The 24,781-nt window shown below is 34.1% G+C and overlaps 2 protein-coding genes and 1 long non-coding RNA gene across 3 annotated transcripts; 1 reads left to right on the forward strand and 2 right to left on the reverse strand.

Annotated features, from left to right (window-relative positions):
* Nucleotides 1–4,430: 4,430 nt before the first annotated feature.
* Nucleotides 4,431–8,671, reverse strand: LOC104894325 (AP-1 complex subunit mu-2). Its single transcript, XM_010680533.4, has 11 exons — nt 8,184–8,671; nt 7,728–7,874; nt 6,932–6,994; nt 6,642–6,818; nt 6,439–6,542; nt 6,128–6,235; nt 5,924–6,020; nt 5,744–5,841; nt 5,366–5,507; nt 5,153–5,275; nt 4,431–4,827 (listed from the first exon to the last, which is right to left on the reverse strand). Exons 1-11 carry the CDS (start codon nt 8,310–8,312, stop codon nt 4,729–4,731), a joined length of 1,287 nt encoding a protein of 428 aa, XP_010678835.1. The 5' UTR covers nt 8,313–8,671; the 3' UTR covers nt 4,431–4,728.
* A 7,926-nt stretch (nt 8,672–16,597) lies between these two features.
* Nucleotides 16,598–23,463, forward strand: LOC130591649 (uncharacterized). The gene is made up of 3 exons (XR_008969634.1): nt 16,598–17,405; nt 23,018–23,094; nt 23,191–23,463. It is a non-coding gene; the product is annotated as an uncharacterized LOC130591649 (long non-coding RNA).
* On the reverse strand, nt 21,602–22,444 carry LOC104894326 (oleosin H2). Its single transcript, XM_010680534.4, has one exon. The coding sequence runs from the start codon at nt 22,355–22,357 to the stop codon at nt 21,848–21,850; it is 510 nt and encodes a 169-aa protein (XP_010678836.1). The 5' UTR covers nt 22,358–22,444; the 3' UTR covers nt 21,602–21,847.
* Nucleotides 23,464–24,781: the final 1,318 nt, after the last annotated feature.

Below are 24,781 nucleotides of genomic sequence, written 5' to 3' on the forward strand. Positions count from 1 at the left end.
ACCATTATCTTGCGAGGCCTGCCCAAAGAGGAGGACATCATCTGCATAAAAAATATGAGAAATGGCAAACTCCTTCCCCATTCTAATAGGCCTCCAATTCCCCGCATTCACCTGCTCCTCTATAAGGATCGATAATCTCTCCATACACAGGACAAAGATGTATGGGGATAAAGGGTCCCCCTGCCTGATACCCCTGGAAGGATTAAAAGAGTTACACACTTTCCCATTCCACAACAAAGAAATGGAAGGGGAGCTAATACAGTTTATGATAAGATTCGTCAATGAAAGAGGGAAATTAAAGCCAAGCAAGGTATCTCTGATAAATCCCCATTCCAGACTATCATATGCTTTGGAGAGATCAATTTTTAACGCCATGACATTCCTCTTTGAAGGACTTTTCTTAAAGAAGAAGGCCATTGATGATCACATTCTCCTGAATATTTCGCCCAGGGACAAAGCTAGTTTGGGTTGGGTGTATCAGATCACCAAGCACCATTTTTACTCGGTTAGCAATGACTTTGGTTAAAAGCTTATAAGATGTGTAACAAAGCCCAATCGGACGAAAGTCAGCACATCTAACAGGGGGATCTAATTTAGGAATGAGGGCCAAAAAGGAATCACTCAGCCCATCCGGAATACTCTGGTCTCTAAAGGCCTGTTTTACCAAGGTAAGCAGGCTTGGGCCAATCTGGTCCCAAAAGTTCTTATAGAACAAAGCTTGTATTCCATCCGGGCCAGGGCTTTTCATCGGGGCCATTTGGTTCAATGCCTCCTTAACTTCCACATCCTCAACAGGTTTCTCCAAATTCCCCCGCCAAAATTCAGAAATGACACGGACACTAAAGAATGACTGGAATCTTGAATGATAAAGGAGCGTGGACGAGAAGATAGATTGAAAATGATTGGTCATCATGTTTTTTAAGGTCCCATCATTAGACACCCAACTATCCTCCGAATTCTTAAGGCAGACTATCTTCCTCCGGCACTTTTTAATTTTCGCTAAAGTATGGAAATATTTGGTATTCATATCCCCCCACCTAGCCCTCTCAATCACCGCTTTCTGAGCTCAATAACAACGTTCTTGCTTTAGAATTTCATTAAATTCTCTCATGAGCTCAATCTCCAGACTAGCCAGGAAAGAGGAATGGCGTCGGGCCAGCGAATTTTGGGTACCACTCAAACGAGCCAAAATTCTCTTTTTCCTTATGACCAGGCTACCAAAAACATGATTATTCCAAATTTTAACCTGATTTAAAAACTCTTCTCTACCCCTCCCAAAATCCTCCGGTGACAGACCCCAAGAGTTCTTAATAACATTGACAAAATCATCATGATATATCCAAGCTTCCTTACATCTGAAGGGGAAGGAGTGAGAGCGAGGAGTATCATCAAAAAGAATGAGCAAAGGGCAATGATCAGAATAGGTCCTGGGAAGGTGAATTACCTTGGAATCTGAAAAGACATCAAGCCAGTCAGCATTTGCAAGCGCACGATCCAACCGTTCTTTTATGAGTGCCCTCCCATCCCTCCCATTTGTCCAGGTAAATTGAGGGCCTTGAAACCCTAAATCCATGAGGGCATTAGCAGCAATCCAGTCCTTGCATCTTTTGCCTTGCGTCTTCTCTAATTATCTCCCACCCATCTTCTCCGAGCTACTAAGAACTTCGTTAAGGTCCCCCGCCACTAGCCAGGGGGTACCCTTCGGAGGGGAATCCTCTGAGAGATCAATCCAGTACTTATTTCTGTCAGCAGCTACACTCGGGGCATGCATGCCCGTGATTAACACCTCCGGAAGATTAGGTTTCATCTTAAAAAGAGCGTGGAAGTGATTGGGTTGAGAATCAGCATAATTAAGGAGAGTGATATCCGCTTTCCACATCAACCAGATACCTCCTCTCTTTCCAAAAGAAGGAATGATTCTAAAGTTACTGTAACCCAGCCTTTGCGTAGCTTGATCCGCACGTAAGCTGGAACATTTTGTTTCAATTAAAATCATAATGTCAGGACGGTGCATTTTAACAAGATCAAGAGCATGCCACAGGAACGCCTTACTATTCGCTCCTCTGACGTTCCAAATTAAAGCCTTCATCTTAAGTTGTTTTGTTGATGCTGCTGGTTGTTCCATCAAACCCAGCACCAGTTCCTCCACCTTGGACCTTTTTTTCGGGGGTAACCCCTTTTGGGTTTCCTTCACTACCAAGCGACCCTCCATTTTCGGGACTAAGAGCGCCCATATCTCCGGGGGTACTGATGGTGCCCTGTAAAATTCCACCTCTATCTGGAGGTTTTCCGTCCTTTCGTCGAGAATGAACACTGTCACCAAGTTTCGAGGTTTTGAAACCTCCACTTCTTGGTTTTCTGATTTTAAGTAGCATATCGGAGGGTTTTTTCTGGGGGCTTGAAGTCTTTGTTCTGGTCCGAAGTCGTAAATCCAGGGTTCGGGTCTTCTGTGGTGCCCACAGAAGTGGGGTGGGAAAGGTGGGGAAGAGGCTCAAGGTCGAATGGGTGGGTGCAGGGTGCAGAGGGGGAGAAGGTTTCATCGGAGATTTCTTCAACGACTGAGGTTGAGGCTGTAACGGGTTCACTGGGATTTGAGGCCTCACCATCATGCAGAAGTTTCAGGGAATTGCTAGTAGAGAGGAGAGATTTATCTACCTCCTGAGAACTAGGAGTATTAATACTCATAGGAAGAGGAATGGGCACTATATCGCCATGCAAACCTCTCGCCTCGTACGTCGAACTTTCACTTTTTCTTTCCCCAATCACCAGCGCCGTTTTTTCTGATTTTTCTATTTCCTCAACTGGCTTTTGTCTTTTCCTTAACTCCAACCTCTTTTTTACCGATAAGCTATCATTATCCTGTACCCTTTTATCATTTCCTTCTCTCTCCTCTTCATTTCCTCCTAACACCAGCCATTTATTATTTGTATTTATTCCTTGGCCCCTTCTTGGGACCCCACCCTTACCCTCTTTTATATATTTATTCTTTAACTTATTCGTCCCTTCTAGATTTCTCTTCTGTCCCTCTTGATATCCCTCCTTGGACTTGTTCACCTTCTTCCTAATATTTGAAACCACAATCCAAGGCCCATAATCCCCTCTCTCCTCATCATTCGTCTTCTGACTTCCTTCCTGCACCATGATTCCCAATCCCTTGGAACTCGAATTTCCGGATATTGTGCTCCTTTCCCCTGTCGTATTGTCCTTCTCTTTCATCCTCTCCAAACCCCCTTCATCCTCTCCTTCTATCCCCTCCCGGAGCACCATCTGCGTCCCTTCTTCTCTTGTTAATCGATCCTTCTGGCCGGGAACCAGAGGCCTTTTGCCCTCCACTTATTGGGCCGCACATTGCTCCTTTCGATGACCAATCATTCCACATTGGAAACAAACAAGATTGAGATTCTCGTATTCTATCCCCTGCCAAGCTTTGGCCACCCAAATCTTTGTAACCAAGGCTTTAGATAAATCCAGTTCAATGCAGACTCTGGCATACCTGCCTCTCGCCACTGTATCCGTCGTAAAATCCACCTTTATGGGTTTCCCCACTTTCTTTGCAATGGTAAAAAGAGCATCTTTTTCATAATATTCGAGAGGGAGTTCCGGGAACCGGATCCAAACCATTATCTTATCAAAACTTGATTGAGACGGTCAGAAATCCGGTTTCCAAGGAGTCAGCATTAAGTAGTGATTCAAGATGAACCAGGGGCCTCCATATAAGGCACGTTCCATATCATTGACATTCTGGAACCTTAAGAGGAAGATATCTTGCCCTAAATCGATGACTTCCATCCTGTCCTTTATCTTCCACATTCTATTAACCCTGTCAATCAAGAAGTTTCGAGTGATAGACATTCCTAAAATTTTGGCCATCAGCGTGTTTCTCCAAGGCTCCCTCAGTCTTTGTAATGTATCCTTCGGGAAACACACCGCCAGTTGAGAGTCAGGAACCTCAACTTCCTCGTCCTCCCATTCTAAAGTTGTTTGCATAATATGTTTTGCCTCCTTGAACCATTGAGATGAACCAGCCACTGCATCCCTAAATGACGGCATGGAGTTAGTATTTACCTGGTCAGGAATCCAGGTGAATTGGTGCCCTCTGCTTGTCTCCCTTTCGTCAACACCTTCCATTGTCGCCGTTGCCCTACCTTCATCAACACTTTGAACCATTCCAAGTTGGAATTGATGTTTGTCCACTGTATTCGTTAGATGATCACCATCTTGTTCTGTTTCTACTTCCATTTCCATCCCCTTAGTTCCTCCTATCGAGGAAGTTCGGACTCCCAGAGCCTCTGTACCACCGGTACAAAGGATAACCTCCAATGATCCGAGCTTCTCGCAATTAGGAAGAAAATCAAAGAGGTTTAGAGGGAAAATTCTAGAGGGAGAAAATTCTAGAGAGAGAAAATTCTAGAGAGAGAAAATTCTATTTATTAAGTGCTTTGTGTTAATATAATCATAACAAATCAAAGTTAAATATCTTGAAGTACAACATAAATATCTTGTCCATTCACAACAAAACATTTGTGCCTGGTTAAATAAAATCCTATTTATGAAGAGATACAATTTCATCAATCATAACCATAACCTTCCCGCAGTATATAAGTTACTAATACATTTTCCGAAGTCAGTTGTAGCGGCATCAACTGCTAAAATTTGTCGATATACCGATTAATCCGAAGTAATAAACAGGTTCATATCTGTTCACATGTTGAGAGTGGCCTATGCTCTTTAGAACAACCGTATCTCATATTCACCCGCTGCTGTTATGTATCTCACCCATGGAAGAGCCTGGTATCCACTCTTTTCAATGACCTTTAAATACCTCACCTGGAAAAAAAAACCCAGAAAGTGCACCACATTTATGAGAAATAAGCTTCTTAATAAGCTGACAAGTAAGAGCAACCATTAATCCGTTGATTATAGTAGTTAAGAAGTGAAGATAGATCAACAAGTGATTGGATCAACTAGTAAAGGGTTAAACGTATTCAACTAGAAATCTTCGACACAAGCCCTGATTGATGGAGAGCTTGCCCCCTTTTGGGGCTCTCCTCACTCGAAACAGGATTAGCCGGAGTCAGAGTAGACACTGGATTAACCAGTGATTTTAGAAAGAAGGAAATAAAAGAAAAGGAAGTGAAGATAGAACAAGAACCTGGATTCCTGAGATGGTAAAATAAGGTATCTCGAACTTGACACGTACAGGCACTTTTCTCTCAGGAACACCATCATCAGAACTTACACTGGGAAGTCTGAATTCTGCCCTCAAGAGATACTCCTGACAAAGTTGAGTGTAATATAGAACTCTTAATGACACTTAAAACCTACCTGAAGTTGAACTCTTAATGACACTTAAGAAGAGTCATACCTTATTACCAGGGAATGATCTGATTTTCCACAGAATTGTATCGTTTTCAGGTTTATATGTTGCAGAACCCATGGATGTTCGGATTTTAGGATTTGTAGCATCAGGTGGTACGGGCAAATCGATCTCAACATTGTTTGCATAGCTGATGACAGGAAACATAGATGAGAAGCCTTAAAAGTTAGATATGGTAATTTAACATTAAGGGGAACTTATGACTTCTGTCTTCTGCTATGAACTATTCAGAAATTCAGGGTCCTCCATTTTTTCGCTTTGAACACCCTATAGGACGGTCTTATCTTGAGCCGAACTGCTGATAGGCTAGCTCAAAGAAGCACATGTATTACCTCAGAAGTATAGATCAAATTCGGAAAGATGTACCTTCGGTCCTTAAACTGACTCCTTGCTTTAATCATGATCTCAACACGACTTGTTGAATACCTTTCCAGCTGAGCTTCAATCCAAATGAGTGGTTTCACCTAATAGCCGAAAAATGCTTTATTTCAAGAGACCATGAAATAGAGTCGTGAACACCCTTGCAACAAAGAGCAAGAAGTAAACCTGGGTGCTTAATCTGTATGTCATCAAGTCGAAGGACCCATCAGGTGGTATGAAGGAAATTGTTCTGTCATTCTCAAATCGCGCCAAACGAACACACCTTAACAACAGGCGGTCAAGAATTGTATGTTCATATTTTAAGATGAGATGTGCTCAATTGATAAGGGAATGATTCATGGAAAAAATGGTAAAGCAATGAAGACATACTGATGAAATTTGATGTCTTCCATATCAATGGCCTTTCCCTTCGTGGTTTGACCTTGAGCCTCCAAAAGAACTCTATCATTTAAGCCAAGTTTACATTCAGGCATACCACTGCATCAAATGTACAATATTCTATCAGTCAGGATTACATTCAACAACATTTGTATGTACTTGCAAAATCCATAAGAATCATTAGAAGATCTTCTGTAAGCCCATCTAACCATAGGTTCATGATCAGACCAAGTAGCTTATCATGTAATTATCTCAACTTCTACTTGTTTCCATGTAAAATAGAAGAGGAGATATTTGTTTACCTCAAGTATGCTCTCATCTTTAACGCCCCGAAAACATCTGAACGAATTACCTGTCCATTGCTGTTAACAAGTATGTTTACCTTTTCTATCACATCCAAGAAAACCTGTACAATGAAAAATACAAGGCCATATGTATATTAGCATCATGAAGTTATTACTAGCTTTCTATAGGTAAAAAGAAGATATAAGAAAGTTACTGTGACCTCATTTCTCTTGTATTTTAACCCTTCACTGCGCCAAGAAACTGCATTTGTTACAGCCATGGGTGGCCGTTGTACAACTTCCATCTTGAAAGCATTCGTCTTGATGAATTCACTAAGGATTATAGCTTCAGTGTATTGAGGGTAACCAAAGTCCATCATTTCATCCAGAAGCTCATACTAAAAGATTGCCCAAAAAAATTCATGTATAAATGCTAACTATCTAGTTAATGCTTTAGTATTGATCAGTTTGAGAAAGATGTAATTTACTGCTTCTTGTTGTCACTACCTACCACAACAACAAAGTTGTCCCTGAGTGATTCCTCTTCCAATTCCTCGAAATAATGCTTAAAGACCTGCATAAAGAAAAGGATGATTCTTAGACATGTTCTCCCCGGCTTATTTTCAGTTCAGTTCAGCTCAGGATAATATTTTTACTCTCACATATTACTATTCATTTTCATTTCAGTTCAGTTCAGCTGTTTTATGTCGAAGAGACAACCCCTTAGATGGTCATATTAAATATTACCCTCTCGAAGAGGCTAATACTTTGATATTGGGACTCATTTTTCACCCCTGCAGTAAATTATTATTCGTCTTTTCTCCCTCACTTATTTCTCTACGCTTATCTGTTAACTTATATTCCCTCCGTCTTCTTTTAGTTGCTACATTTACTTTCGCACAATTGGCAAGGTAATATGCAGGGATCATTGAAAAGTAGAGCAATAAAGCATAAAGTAGTTGTCTTTTTGTGTAATGAAGACAAAAATAAGGGTATAAAAGTAGATAATATGTGGATGTCGCATACTAAAAGTAGATATATTTAGCAAATATAGCAAGTAAATTAAGACACCCGAAAATGACAAAATGTAGCAACTAAAAAAAGACGCAGTGAGTAATCTGAAATAAAAATGCAAATCCACTATTATACTTTGAATATAATTACTGAATCAATCTAAGGTAGCTAAGTGCTACTACTCATTCTAAACTTGAAACACTTATACGCTTCAAAACACACTTTAGAGAGTTGTGTTAAAATCAAAACTAAAAAGAAGTTATCAACTAAAAGAACATAACAAGTTTAATCACCTGAACCAAACGATGAAGGAAAAGAAGAAGACTAGCAGCATTGCAGTTCTGTCGAGAGGAGACCATCAAATAAAGGTTGCTATGCTGCACAAACATGTATGTTACCCCTTTTTCATGTATCACTGGTCCTTGCGATATCACATCCTCCTTTTCTCCAAAGAAAAAAAAAAACAGTCAATTTTTTTTTGTCATTCATCGAATTTTTATACAGTAGAAGATTTCATAATGATTGTCACTTTTTCAATCGACAATATCTACCACAACCGTTGTAAATCCTATATGATACAAGTTATAAGAGATAGTTAAAATCATGTATGCGAATAGTGTCAAAAATCAAAACAGCTAAACTAATAAAGACACGAGAGGCGATATAACACCAAAGGTTCATCAAGGAAAATGCTGATTATAAAATCAAATGCAACAAACTATTTGTAGGTGCAAACATGGAAATGGAACCTCTTTGAGGACGAGGTTGGTGAAGAAGCGTTCAGCCTCAATGACGGAAACGTCGCCTCGAAAGTCGCGCCATATTAGCACTCTTCCCTTTACATCTAACAGGTACAGCGCTGATGCCGCGCCTGCCATTTTCTTCTACGCACCTAAGATGATCAATGGAATGATAGATGATGATGTATTGATCGACTGAAAAACTTATTACAACATTATTCCAACAATCAATGTCGTTATTATTCTCCAAAGAAATCGATATTCCATCATCAGCCCCGTTCCTGACAAATTTATTCAGCATAACAAGTCTTAATACAATATGGTAATTGGAGGATATGAAACTATTTTGAGAGAAACAAGGAGGAGTAATTGAATTGAATGAGAGTAATGAATGAAGGTTGAAGAAGATGAGAAAAACATGTCTCACACGCGTTTTTCTATGATCTCAAATTTTCTTTTTTTTTTTTTTTAAATAGAAGTTAATGAATTTGGGCTACCTTTTCTTGGACCCTGGGCGCGCGCTCTTAGATGTTGATGATTTAGTTATATGGTGAATCACTTATAATTACACGACATATTTTGTTTTTGGAATCGTGAAAAGGTGACAAAAAAAAGTCAAGAGATGGAGAGGGTGTGTGTTCTCCACTTTCTTCTAACGGAAACGTGCTCGCCCTTTTTGTTCATAGTTTTCTGAAATTAGTCAGGAATTTGCTATTGTATATTTTTGTGGGAAAGGTCAAAGCCTCAAAGGTACACTTGTAATTTATTTTAGGCAAAAAATCCTGTAATTGGTAAGAACGGAAGAAAATGTGACGGATACCTTCTTTTTTTTTATAGGTATGCAGTCTGCACCCTCTGTTGGATTAAAAAACTAATATGAATCCGGTGCACACTAATTAGTGTGCACCCGATCCATATCACGTGAGTTTATGATAGCGTATATTGATATGATATAGTGTATGTTAAAGTGATATAGTGTATGTTAAAATGATATAATGTATGTTACAATGATATAGTGTATGTTAAAATGATATAGTGTATATTAAAATGATATAGTGTATGTTACAGTGATATAGTGTATGTTAAAATGATATAGTGTATGTTAAAATGATATAGTGTATGTTAAAGTAATATAGTGTATGTTATAATGATATAGTGTATGTTAAAGTGATATAGGGTATGTTAAAGTGATATCGGGTATGTTAAAGTGATATAGTGTATGTTAAAGTGATATAGGGTGTGTTAAAGTGATATAGTGTGTGTTAAAATGATATAGTGTGTGTTAAAATGATATAGTGTATGTTAAAGTGATATAGGGTATGTTAATGTGATATAGGGTGTGTTAAAGTGTATGTTATAATGATATAGTGTATGTTAAAGTGATATAGTGTATGTTAAAGTGATATAGGGTATGTTAAAGTGATATAGGGTGTGTTAAAGTGATATAGTGTATGTTATAATGATATAGTGTATGTTAAAATGATATAGTGTATGTTAAAATGATATAGTGTATGTTAAAATGATATAGTGTATGTTAAAGTGATATAACGGGTCACGTGTCTGGGCCTGGTCCACACTATTTTTAGTGTGAACCGGATCCACGCAAGTCGGATTGCTGTTGGATAGAGATTGTGAAATATTCCTAAAAGTATCTTAAAATCGTGTTAGGATAACTTTTAATTTACTATTTTACCCCTTTTTTTCCACCACCTACTTCCCAGGCCCGGCCCTGAGGTATGGTTAGAGGGGCCACCGTCCAGGGCCCAAATATTGAAGGGGCCCATGGTCCCATCATAGAGAAAAATAAGTAAAATATCTGAGAAGTTTGAGTACTATAACATGTGTGAGAGCAGATGGCATAAGTACCATTACATAATATTGAACATTGTCCCCTTATAAATACTTTTTTTAGTAAACCTAGCTTTGTGTCATAATACTCTTCATATGATCGTATTATTCAGTTTCATCTGTCACTTGATACTGATCCTTCTATTACTTTAACACATAATCTTTCCACTACTAAAACGTTAAGGTCACACACTCTCTCACTCAAATAAATGTATTCTATTATTTCCTTATCATATATATACTGTTTCAATGCATGGTTTTCTAAACCTTGAATGGGTCCAAGTATGAGAAAACTTTGCTTGAGTTTTTTTTAGCTTTTACTAATTTATTACCAATTTTTAATTTTAAAAGAGTTGTATTTCCCCATTCGATGCCATACCATGCGAGTTCCAACAAATATTACCTAGTATTTTAATACTTTAATATATTACCTCATATATTTCTTTTTAGGTGTAACAATTTGACTTTTGCATTATTCACATACTCTACCTTAACGGTATCTTTTTACTAACATATAAAAACAACTTAGTTCATATAAAATGTTGTTGGATTTGTTTCAACAAATATTTTCATACTATCAACTTTTTATAATTTTTTCAAATAAATAATAGTGATATCAATGGTCAAAATTGTACGTTGGCAAGTGTGAAAGTCAAACTGCTACACTTATTAGAAATAGAGGAAGTATATATGTGTTATTATAAGTTTTGAAAAATTATTCTGATTTTTATTAATGGGGTCTTCAATCTAATTTCGCCTCGGGCCTATAAAATGTCAGGAACGGGCCTGCTACTTCCCTGCCACTTGCCACCACCCCTCGTAAAAAAATTGATTTTAATTAAGGACATGGGGCGAATAACGTCCGGCCTGGAGGTTTAATTTGACCAGGGTGGAACGTCTAGTCTAGCGCCCTGTCCCAAAAAAAAATTCAAAAGTTGGGTGGTGGAGGAGGTGGCGGTAGGCTGGAGGTGGTGGCAGGAGGTGATTGTCAGGGAAAAGAAAAAGGTAAAGTTGAAAATGATTGATGGATCCAGGGAAATTTTAAGAAGTTTTTGGGCGATATTTAGCATTTAAGCTTTTGGGTGTGTGTTTATCATTGACCTGATCTAATATATTGACTAGAGTCGGGCATGGCCATAAAATTCCGTGTTAGCCCACGTATAATGTGTTGTAGCCAGCCAAGCCTAATACTACTTCAAAGAACTGTAATACTTTGCTAGGTTCAAAGGAGTGGCCTAAGCATGAACCGACCTATGTATTGTGCCTACATACCTCTTTAAAGATTTTAAGTCTATTTATTTCTTTTTTTGGTTAAAATATTGACTAATCCATTTTACTCGTGCTAATCATTGATAAGTTGGTTTCATATACAAATATGACAAAAAAAAGTTGCCTCTTTGAAATAGGAAAGAGAGGTCAACCAATATATTTAAAACTTACGTAACATAACAAAAAGAGTCATATAATGTACCATTATGGGTTGCAACAAATTGGACCTCTATGAATCACAAAATCGATCTATATAGATTGTTCAAAAGGATTTTCTTGGTTACAACGAAACTGATCTCTATGGACCATTCAAAATGACCTCCAAGGATCAGAAAAAATTGACCTTAATTGGTCAAAAAATGTTGGAGTTTGTAATCTCCAACAATATTTTCAATACTCTCAGCAGCATTTAGGTAATCAAACTTCTCAAAAGTTAGCAGTGCCATAAACACTTCCAACACCATTGCCAGCATTGTTGATGAAGTCATCACAGGCACAACAACAATACACTGAAAATTTTCTTGACTCGCTTCCGGAAAAACACAACTCTCATTACAAAATGAAGCCACTGTGATGTTAGCTCAATTCACAAAATGTGCACGCCAGCAGCTTTGTGTACCTTTCCAATGCAATCAAATCCAACAATTTTCTCAGAGAAATCCAGCAACTTTTGTGGTAAGTGAGAGAATATCACCGAAATTTATGGTGTTGAATTTGCGACAGATTTGAACGAAATTTCTATAATTCACGAACAAATTTTTACCAAAATTCAACCTCATTTTGATTTTAGGAGGAAACCCTAGTATTGCGAGGATCTGATTTTGTGAGAGAGAAGAAAGGATGAAATTAAGCGAGGGATTTGGTGAGAGACTTAGAGTATATAAAGGCTAAACCCTAGAGGAATTTGGTAGGATGCTCGTGTTTTTGGAGAATTCGTTGGATTTTGTTTCAAGGAGAATCTTGGATTTTGTTCTTAGTTTCTATTTATTTTTAATCAAAAAAAAATCAAGAAATCACGAAAGACAGGTTCTATTGAATCAATATTATTGTTATATTGAATAATGACTGGACTTCGAACAAAGTTAGGTCAAGGAATTTGAGGTGATAATGATAATAATCAGGAATTGGATATTTCAAGCAAAATTCGCAAGAAACTGATATTCATACTTAACATTAAGTAAAGAAGAAAAAAGAGGAACCAGATTACAAACGAAATTGAATGAAGAATTTGAGGATTTGGAATGAAGTGTGAATTTAAGAAAAATGAACCAATCGAAACTAAAAAAGTATATAAGGAATAGGTCAGATTGCAACAGTTTCACCTCAAATCATTTAATTAATCAAAAGAACAGATTGAATCAATCTAGAAATTGAAAAGGAATCGGTTAAATCACACCTGATTACGTGATTAATTTGTTTCAGATGAAATCTAGTAACAAAATGTTCCAAAATCATTGAGAAAGCAGCATCAGACAAATTGCAGAATTTTTGCATGCAAAATGAGTATCGAAGTGAGCTAGGTTTTGTATTTCCGCTATGATACCATGTTAAATTTGAGGATTTAGGGAGGCTGAAGAAGAAGAAAACTAGGCCTGCCATTGTAGATCAGGAGAGAGATTAGTTAGAGAGAAAGTAAGAAATCACATGTTTATTGTTGATGATTTTAATAAGACTCATTACAACACTGATTTATACTATTATTTCAATTAATAATATCTAACAAAACTAATATTGAATGATTAAACTCCTATAATTTTCAATTTTAGCAGGAAAAGGGGCAAACAAATACTAAAAGTATTCAAAAGATTGTTTGATATAGTTATGACTTCCTCTACTTTCATTTATTTGCATTCAAACAAGAGTTATATATTATACATGGTTGCTTGGCTTATTAAATTGCCAAGTGTTATAATCTCGCCTTATAAAAATATAATTTTTATATTTTAATAGTTAATAAACAAAATGGGTCAAACCTTATCCACGTCCCATGGGTTAGAAAGTTGATTGTGAAAAAAAATATTCCTTTAATTTGAATTATTCGAGTGTCACATAAAGATGTCACATGACCCGACCCACACCTAGTTGGACCCGGTCCATTTTGAAAGATTTAGGTCTAAAATATTGAGACTCATTGGGTCTGAGTCAGATGTGGGTATAGGTGGTGAAATTTGGGCCTAGATCTCATGAATTGAGACCTAGGGCCCCCGCAGACCCATTTTCGTTTTTACATATTAATTATACGTATTATAATAAAAAATATATAAAATAGTATAATTTTTTTTTACTAAGACTCAAGTCAAATTGTTGTAAATGTTTTAATTTTAAATGTTTGTACAATAATTAAACTATTATTTTGTTCTTTTATCATTTTAATAAGTAAAAAAACGGGGTTAAAAAATTCACAGGTTAAAAAAAAGATTCATATTTCCTAATAAGCTTGAGACTATTGTGGACCCTAAGACTCATCGGATCCATTTGACCTGGGTAAGGGTCTGAATTTGCTAAACATTGTGGGTATAAGACGGGTCTGGATCTAAATTCAAATTTACATGTCTGAATTTGGCTCTAGCTAGCAGAACTCGCCACAGACTCGACCCATGCACATCTTACAATCAATCTCCAGTTTAACTTAAGAATCAAAACTCTAATGAAAATACTCATAATATTTTGATTATATTTCCATCCGGTTGCATATCGAGGACTCCGTGATCCATTGGGTTTAGCAAGTGTTATTTCTTGGCTTCAACGTTAACCATGCACACACGACACAAACCATAAGTTTTATTATTAAATTTTTTTTTTTTTGACAGAAGTTTTATTATTAAATATTAACAGACTAACATTAGTGACAAAATAAAAAAGGTGCTTTCAAGAAGGAATAGGGAATGATCACCGACATTGATTTTGGAACGAAGAAATGGGTTTCAACTTTTAAGTCATGAAAAGTCTTTTGAGCTTCGTTCTTCAATATTTGCAAACTGTTCAAAATCTTGAAAAAGAAAAATTATCTTTTCAAAGAAGTACAACATAGATTTACTGAAAAGAAAAAACTTCTTGGTCTAAGGTTTTAATCAAGGTTTTGTTCTCCCTGATAAAGAGATGACATTTTTTCTCCACAAAATAAGTTATTTATATATACATGTCTCTCTATTTAGTTATTGCATATTAACTTTTAACACTATTTACATACATCTCCTGATCTCCTAAAAAGTGTAGATAAAAAACGCAAAACCTCAGCTGCGATTCTCAGTTTCTCCCAACATCCTTTAAAACCCCAGCAGACTAGCTTTCCATGCGACGACGCCGTCCGCGCTTCTCCTTTTCGGCTTGCATCATCGTGAAATGTCTTCCCCTTCATCTCCTTTCATTGTTAAGCTCACTTCCCTAGTTTTCTCGTTGCTTTAACTTTCAAAATTCTCTCTCAATTAGTTTTCTCCAATTGTTCTGTCCTAGATTCTACCTTTTTTCATGTTGTTTGGTTGCTGCTGTCAGATTTCACGGGATTCGAAGGGAGTTCTTGATTGAAGTTCGAATATGAGAATTCAAATCAAAGGTAAAGCTTTTCATTTGGAGTTGAGTAATGGTTTACTAGAAATTGGTGAGTTCTACAACAATCGAAAAATTAGGTGGATTAATTTTCCGATTAAGTTAATTGATTGGGTTTTCAATGCCCTTAAAGATTATTCAAAGTTGATTGAATTTGAGCACTCTAGAGGATTTGGTTGTCTTTGGTGGAAAATTCAATCTGGTTTTAATCGATGGGAGTGAATTTTGAAGTTAAATGTGAACATTAAAGGTTTATGTTATTCAGTTTTTGTCCCTTCTTTAGGTAGTGATAATCATTAGAAATTTCTTTTCCATGCTTTTTTTCATGTTGCTCAGGAGGAATTGAAGGTTGTTATTGATAGTGATTGCCATAATGCCTTTTTGAATTGTTTTTTCATATTCTTCGGCACGACATTTTCCCTCTTTCTCATGATAGTAGCTCAAATTAGAAGTGGATGCTCTGATAATCTTAGAAAATATGCAAATTGACTCTAGTCATCCTAATTTTAAGAGCAATATTCATAATGTTAAGGAACCTAGTATGTTGAATTGTGTCCCTTTAGAGGACGCTGGTGTTATCAAGGAGAAGATGTCGGCAAATCCGGAGATGTTGTCGGGAAATGTTGGTTTGAGTGACATTGTGTAACACCCCAAAACTTTGGTTCTAAAACTTTATAAAATATTCACTTTTCATTAAAATATCTGACCAAACCTTTAGGGTGTTACGCCGCATCTATTGTTCAAAATAAATGCAAGGCTAATTATTAGAAATAAAAATTTTACTCACAAACCAAAGTATCAAAATAACCAAACTAAGTTGTCTAATTTAAACCAAAACCAAAACTAAAGAATCTCAAATGACAGTACTGTTATTAAACTAGGTGAACTTAAAAACTATAAATTCACTCATTCCTGCAACGTAGTCCCTTTCACCAACCTGCACAAAATAAATATGGAACAGAACAAAGAAAACAAAAACACAAAAATTAGCGAAAGCTAAGTAATTACAACTCCATCCCGTAAAATAATAATAATAATAGTTATATTTTAAAAATAATTTTTATAACATACATACAAATATAATACAATACAGACAAGTATAACATAAAACAGACATGTATAACATAATACAAACAAGTATATAACACACTTAATCAATTTGAATACTCCAAGTTTATATGATTCACACAACATCAAATTTAATTATTAGAGGGGAATCGAACGTCAGTAGATCGGGACTAATCCCAGTAACCACCTACTTCAACATGAGTCGTCACCCAATAAATTAAGAGCAATGGCCAATATCGTTTTGCAGAGCGTCCCTAGTGTGCACACCCCTCACTAATCTAATGGGTATCCGCAATGCGCACCAATAGTATTAGGAGGAAGACAATAAAGAGTTGTAACAGAATAAAATCCAATACTGTTCATCACCTACGGAGGATCCAAGTCCACAGGCTATTTCCCTCAATAATATTTCCACTTTACGTGATTAATATATTTTTAATAGTTATGACACATCAAGCACCACGTTAACATTAACAGGAACATCTTCAGTTCGATAAATATTTTTCACAACTTAACCACTTTGTAGAATTATAATAATCAACGTCTCTAATTCATAGTAACCAATATATCCATCATTAGAGCCTCATATAGTCACAATATAATATATATAATATAATATATATATATAATATATTTATAATATTATATATATATATATATATATATATATATATATGTATGTATATATATATATATATATCAACTTATAATACCATTCGTTACCTCATTAACACACTAGTTATACCCATTAAGTACATTATCAATATTAGTATAATTTTAATACGATGGTATAATTAGGTACATTAAAAAAAAAATCCAATTTCATAATAACAATACCAGTAGATACATATATATTATATGCAGGGATAATAGTACTATAGTAGTAATAATAATAATAATTTTAGTCATAGAAAGTATTATACTATTCCTGTCACATAATATACATCTAACATAAACGTAGAATCACACAACCACATATATTACACATAACACATACAATTCCTAACGGGATTCTAGTTGTTGATGGACATTGTGAATTACCTCGCACGCGTCCCAAGTATAGCAATATCAACTAAAAGTCGCCTTCTACGAAGTTTCCGTCTACAACAAATAATATTACCTAAAGTTAGTCACTTATATAATATCCCGAAAAATAATTATTCAAAATTACAAAATTAATAGTAAATGACAAAGTCAATAACCAAGGTTGCAAAGAACAAATTTAAAAGCTTTGAAAACAAAAACGTGACATAAGGAGAATTTTTTTTTTCTTGAAAGTTGTTTCAACGTGACAGCAAGTCACGGATCTCTTGTGGAATTTGCTGCACAGGTAATCTTTTCCTCTTTCTCTTTTTTTTTTTTTTTTGTATTAAGACTTCTAAAGCTTGACAAACAAATTTTTTTAGAACTGGTGCACGCAGCACGCAGCAGCGAGAAGCAGGAGGAAGAAAGGAAAGAAGAAAGAAGAAGACTGACGCCGGATTCCGGCCAAGTCATCAGGTTTAAAAAGTTTTTTTTTTTCCTGTTGAAACCTTCGAAATACAACAATGGTGATTTTAGATCTGAAATTTAAAACTTATTAAAGAGATGAAGAAAGTGAATTGCGTGAGAATTTTTGGGTGTTTAGGAATATATATATATATGTATGTAAATTTAGGGTTTCACTAAAAGATAAGTATTTAAAAATTTCAAAATTTTCTTTTCTCTCTATCTTTCTTTTGAACGAAAAAAAAATTCTGATTTTAAAAAATATTCTGATTTCGAATTATTTTTTTTTAAGAGATAAAAATTTGATTTAATAAATAATAAAAAAATAGTTTCATAAAAAATCTGATTTATTATGATTTTTCTTTATTTTTCAGAATTTCATATTTATAAAATCTTATTATAACAAAATAAATTTATAAAATAGTTACAAAAATTTGGGATATTACACATTGTAAGTGCTCTTTCATTTGCAAATGAGAAGTGCATCAAAGGAGAAAGTTCAGTTTGTGTGATGGAGATGAGGGTTCTTCTTGTGCTATAGACGGAAATGGTACAACATTAGATTTAGTTGGGGTTGTTAGTGAGGTTTCAGTTTTGTCGCTTAATTCAATTATGAGCAATGTTGTGCCAAGTCTTCTTTTCAAAGGCTAGCAAAGAAAGATCAACGCCAATTGCTTAATCATCTTGGTTTCAATCGTAACACGGAAAAGAAAATTGGTGTTCAAATATCAAAGAGGCGGTGTAGTGTGTAACACCCCAAATTTCTCTCTTTTGGAAAACTTATTTTAATATAAAACTCCTTGAGAAACTTGAGAGTATTACCGCCACGTGATAACGTTAAAGGCTTTAATACTAACTACTAACTGAACTTGAAACTAATGCAGCGGAAATAACTGAACTAACTTCTCTTTATTAATATAAACTTTATTGTACAACTATGACGACAATAATAAAGAAAATAAAATAACAACTTCTTGACTAATTATGAATCCTCACTAGCTCCCCCATATGAAGTATGCATCAACCTGTAAATCTGCTCACCAAAAGGGTCATCACAGGGACAAAGCCATAAAACAAAACAAAACAAAACAAAATGCGTGTCAGTAAAAATACTGAGTACATGTATATGCGGAAATTTAAATATTTTACTAAACATTCAAAATACTCATATAAACCTTCCTTGGATACTTGAAATAATTTGTATAAACTCCTTGGATACTTGTACAATATAAAATATATAACCTTGATAAAAATCCTTTTTCCTTGCCTAGGTACCTTGCCTAAAGTGTGCACACCCCCCAAGTTTAGTATTCCTTACTGAGTCTATTATGAGGGGAACTACCTTGTCCACATGACTTATACAAAAAGTACATGGGTAAATAATATAATAGCTACCGTTCTTGCTAATAAATAACAAGTCGTGGCCTCTTTATAAATGTAATCATAAAAGATCATATAACTAAGAAAAATCTTTCAGAAATAATCCTCCTTTATAAGAATAGTAATTCTTTTAAAACGTTAGCCATATAAAGGCATATAAAATATATAACTTGTTCATGAAATAATCTTGAAAGGCATCTATAGTAATACTATTAGAAATAGCCATGATAATAATGCTAAAAAAAATAACAAAACTAAGAAACATCGTATTATCCATTGAGCATAATGCATTGCGAACCTTAAAAAATAATGACTATGCTAATAAGACTATGATAATCCACTTTCCTACAACTTGACGCATACATATAATTCACCGAATCAGTAGCTTAGCAATTTAAGCAATAAGACAAAAGGAAAGTGTTATATGAAAGAAGTGTTCAATTACTGCCGAAACGTAGTTCAACATATATCTCATTATGTTTTACCGATTGAAAGTAAATTTAATGTTAGACTATTCATAAATTTAACATACTCATGTAAACTCATAATAAAAACTGATAAAGTTCATAATAAAACTCATAAGATATGTATTTTAATCCAAAATAATAACTCTAAAAACATGATACTACATATGCAGAACAATATTAAAGATCTACAAAACCACGCACCTTGAATAATAATAACTACCAGGGAGAAAGAGAAAGGTAGGCTAAGAGGGAGAGAAAGTTTAAACTTGAGAAAAGAGATTTATTTCTCAAATTTGGTGTGAAGAATATGATGGGTGGAGACCCCTATTTATACTAGTTGGAAAAGTAGAATCGGAATAGGATTAGGAAACTAAAAGATAGATTTAGGGAAAAAGATAAACTAATCTAGTTAAGATATAGCTAATATTTACGCTTATCCAAATAAGATTAGGAAAAGATATAAATTATCCCACAATACGGAATTATATAAGATAAAATAACCAAAATATAAGGAAAAGGTAGAAAATAATAAAAACTTCATCAACTTCACGCCTAACTCCTTACCGCTTACGAAATTCTTTTTCTTTTTTTTTTCTTTTCTTTTTATAAAATCTCTTTTCTTTTTTTTTTCTTTTCTTTTCGCAAACCTTTTTGGATTTTCGTTAAAATATTTTTAAAAGTTTTGTTACCAAAGTACTTGGGTTTTAAAACTAGTAAACTTAGGCCCAAATATCTATTTGGGCTAAAATTTATTTTAAATACTCAAAATATTTCTAAAAAAAACTCTTTTAAAAGCCTTTTAAATATATAAAAAGTCTTTTTAACAACCAAAATTTTTCTAAAGATATAAATATTAACTTACTAAAAATACGGAGTATTACATAGTGAGGATTATTCCAATAATTAATTTGGTATCCTATTGATCCAAAATCGTCTTAAGGAGTTCATGAGTTCTTTTGTTATTTTGTTTGATATCGTCTCAGTTTGATTTTTTCATTCATTTAAGCTTGGGTGTTTATCGGCTTTTTGATGTGATTGTTGCATTGTTTCTTGCTCATTCTATAGTATTATTGTTGAGGAGTCTTTGTTGTGTATAATGTTTTAGTTTGGCTTTTTTTGTGTTTGTCTTCCAAAGTATTGTAGTATTGGTATTTCAATGCATGTCTTTAACTCTATTATTAGTCTTAATGAAATGAACTAAATTATCAAAAAAAATAAAAAATACATATCCTTTGTTTAATTATTCCATATTAACTTTTAATGTAGTTTAACCATCTTTAGTTACTTTTTTGTTAGACAAAAGTCTAATTAGTCCATATTAATTTATGACACAATTCATCTAATATAGTTAAACCTTTTTTGGTTAATTTTTGATTAAAAAAACATAAATAAGTGAAATATTTTTAGTTTCGTTTCACTACATACTTTTTAAATATCCACTTCTAAAAAAAATCTATATAAATCTATTAAAAATCATTTCTAAACTAGAACCGTATCATATAACGCTCTCATTAAAAATATTTTGCTTAATATAATCTATATAAAAAAATTAAAAAAAAATCAGACATCCATGTTCTATATCAACTTTCAATATAGTTTAACCATCTTTATTAGTGGAATACTTTTTTGTACTTTTTTCTACTTTTAACAAGACAAAATCCGTCCATGTCAATTTGTTATACTATTCATCTAATATATTTAAACCATCTTCTTTTAACTTTTAATTAAATAAACATAAATAAGTAAATCTTTTTAATTTCATCTCAATACATACTTTTTTAATATCTATTTATATATAAAAAATCTATATAAATATACACTCTCTTTAAAAATATTTTACTTCATGCTAATCTATATACAACTAGAAAAATAAAAAAAATTTATATAATATACACTTTAATTTCCATAACCTCAATTTTATATACTAAAATCTTAACCACCAAACCAAAGAGTATTTAATATTATAATTTCAAAGTATAATATTAATAATAAAATTTGTTTTTATTCGAAGTATAATAATCTAACTAGTTATTTGACCTGAACTATGCCCCGGGTAAGAAAAAATATCATTTATTAATATAATACTTTATGATAATAACACTAAATACAACTTAGCCTAGTGATTAAGACTTTAGTATACATACTTGAAGTCTTGAGACCAAACCCTATACTACGCAATTTCTAAATTTTTTTATTGACATGAATTACATGAACTAAAACTCTATAGGGAGAGCACCACATGACACAGTTTCTTATTTATACACGCCTTTTAATATATTTATATATATAACTAGTTTACTCATTAAAATCCTAAGTTATACATTAGAAAATGTGTACATGATAAATGAAGGAAGTAAAATATACTAGAAATGCCTTGATCTTTCACCATTTAAATTGCACTACACTTCATTCTTACACTATTGTATTGATCTATTAGCACGATTGCAAACCACATCCTCAAACACCAAAAAAAAAAAAGACAACAAAAAACAGATAACACCAAAAGATTTTACTCCATATTGACCATTTTAACCTCACTCCATATATGCTAGGGCCCACATTAGCTTAGCACGGCCCATCACATTAGCACAACTTCCCGAGTCCTCATCATCCCTCACGGGCTCTATCAGAAACATCCTGGCCCATCTCCTTGATTCTCTGGCCCATATCACCAGCCTTCTGATGAGCCCACCGAGTAACATGGCCCATGCTCATATCCGTATCACCAGCACGAAACCCCCTCAAGTAATTAATAATCCACGAAAAAGCAGAAAGGCCCGTTAACCCGAACGCACCGGAGCTCAAGAAGCCCAATACAGAAAGCCCAATAGTGAGTGCAGCAGGGACAATAACTGGGCTGAATAGGATAAACAAGGGTATAGTGAGAGCAAGCCCAACAAGAGAGGCAATAAAAGCGAGGCCCGATAGGCCCAAAAGAAAGGCCCCAAATGGAAAAACAGTGAGAAATGCAAGAATATTAGAAGATGAAGGAGCGTTTTCATGGAGGAATTGTTTGAAGTTATGGACTGCTTCTTGTCCCCTTTGTTGGAGGTCTTGGCCTTTTTCATGGCTTCTTTGTTGGATTTCTTGACGATGTTGTTGAGATGTATCAGCCATTTTTCTTTTTCTTTTTATTTTTTTTTTTACTTTTTTTAACGATGATGATATAGAAAGATAGGAGAGAGAAAATGGAGGTGAAGAAATGGGAGAGAGAGGTGAGAGATTTAAAGGGAAGTGAAGATGTGACGTGTGGAAGAAGGAAGACACGTGGAGTAATGAGAGAGTGTGGAGGTTTGCATGAAAGGGGAGTCATAAGAGAGGTTTATCTTGTTGGGTATGGTGTTGTGGTTTTATTGAATGAAGTTTGTGTATTTTGGTTGGTAGAGAACATTTTTTGAGGTGGTTTTTGGAGGAACATGGTTTTTGTGACAATGTAAGCTCAATTGGTAAATGGTAGATTAGTGTTTACCATCAGGATAGTAGACACGGGTCAAAACGCAGTACTGAAAATGTAAAATGCGCGAAATTAATGAAGGTTAATTGTTTTCCGAAAAACATTAAGTGTATCGCGAAATCAATAATAAACATCAACTGTTCTCCAATGAACATCGATAAGATATTTCATTGTATGTTCATTTTTTTTATCTTGTGTTCATTGCTGATTAAGATGTTCATTGAGTCTCGTTTGTTGTTCTTTTGTTATACTTTCATCTTCATGTATGTTGCTTAGTTTGTTCATTGAAGATGTTTTTTTTACTTATTATATTGTAATGCTAGACGACGTCGTATGAAAAGGTGCGGACCATTCTCATGATAGATTCATGTCTACCATCTAATTTACGGTGTAAACTTAGGTATTCTTTTTGGTACAGTTTCTGTTGTGCATGTACATGTTAGGGTTTATGCACATGTTATGTTTTGATGATGAAAATTAATATAATATGTTGTAGCATGAAAGTATGTAACAGTTGCAACAGATGCATGAAGAAAAGAAATTGATAAACGAAGACTTTGAATAAAAGAAGAATCAAGAATGAAGTTCTAGTTTATAATTTCTTAGAATAGTAACTTTAGATTAAAATGTAATATGCTCTAACTTAGTAATATGCTATGTGTTAAATATAGAAATATAAAGTTAGTATAGTTATTATTTTCTTAGAGTTAAGAAAGTAAATAATTATATTAAAATTATATTTCTATATAAGAGGAAATAGATTTTCGAAATCAGAAATAAAAAGGGATTAAGGAAAACGAGTTTTTAGAAAAAGATTTTGTAAAACCGAGTTTCTAAAAGATTTTGATAAAAACAAGTTTTTGAAAAGATTTTAATAAAAATCAGTTTTTGATAAAAATGAGTTTTGGAAAAGATTTTAATAAAAATTAGATTTTAATAAAACGAGTTTTTGAAAAAGATTTTGATAAAAATCGTTTTTGATAAAACCGTGTTTTAAACAAAAAGATTTTTATAAAATAGAATTTTATTAAAACATGTTTTCAGATTTTCTAAAAGGACTTGGAAAAATACTTTTTAGATATAAATTTTTTTGTTTAAAAGATAAAGATAGGAAAAGATAAAGTTTTATCCCTTAAATCAAGGATTAAAAGATAAAGATATTTTTGAGTGATTTTCGTCCTAAACAAGTCTTATAAAAGGGAATCAGAATTCACTTTTAAATCTCACGTTTTCAGAGAGAAAAATCGAGTCTATTAAAAGCTGAAAACTATTTCGTCCGGCACTGAGCATAGCACTGAGCGAGTTAGGTTTAAGTTACTATTTCATAATTGTAATTGTCCTCTATTTGCTTGAGTAAGAAGCACATCTTTGAGGATCGTTCTTTTCTTGTAACTTTTACATTATAGAGAGTGTCAACACTTAGAGTTAAGTGTTGGGAGTCATTACTAGGGGTAGTAGTGAGAGGAATCGTATTGTATCAAGAGTTTGATATTTTAGGATTCAAAGAAATAAAAGAGTTTTTGTTTCTTGTGGACGTAGATCTCAGAGGTGAGATTGAACCACGTTATATCTTGTGTCAAATCTAATATCTTTAAGTTTATTATTCGCAAAAACTCAAATCAGCGATTTACGAGTGTTCGACTCAGACTGAGTCACAAAAGGATTTTTGCGAAAAACGATTAGATTTCACCACTCAATTCAACCCCCCCCCCCCTTCTTGAGTGTTCCCTTGGGTTCCAACAGTTTCAATAATTTCTTCTTATAGTTTTATAATAAGGTTCAGTTCAGCTCAACTCAGCTTAATTCAATTTTATTTCTTTCGATTTAGTTTTAGATTAACACGAAAGAACAGAGTGTAAGTCTAGAAGCTTTGCGTTTTGCAATTGAGCTTCAAATTTAGAGTTGAATAAACACTAAAATATAAAAGCAAAAACGAAAACGAAAATAGAAGTAAAAAATGGTCTCATGTGATGGGGAGAAAACTAACTTCAAATATTGCATAAAACATTAGGTTATCCTTAAACCTTCATTTTTATAATTGTAAAGTTTATTGTGAAATAAATAAAGTAGAATTATGTTTGGGTGGT

Source organism: Beta vulgaris, chromosome 5 (assembly GCF_026745355.1).
Source record: "Beta vulgaris subsp. vulgaris cultivar EL10 chromosome 5, EL10.2, whole genome shotgun sequence".
Taxonomy (NCBI): domain Eukaryota; kingdom Viridiplantae; phylum Streptophyta; class Magnoliopsida; order Caryophyllales; family Amaranthaceae; genus Beta; species Beta vulgaris.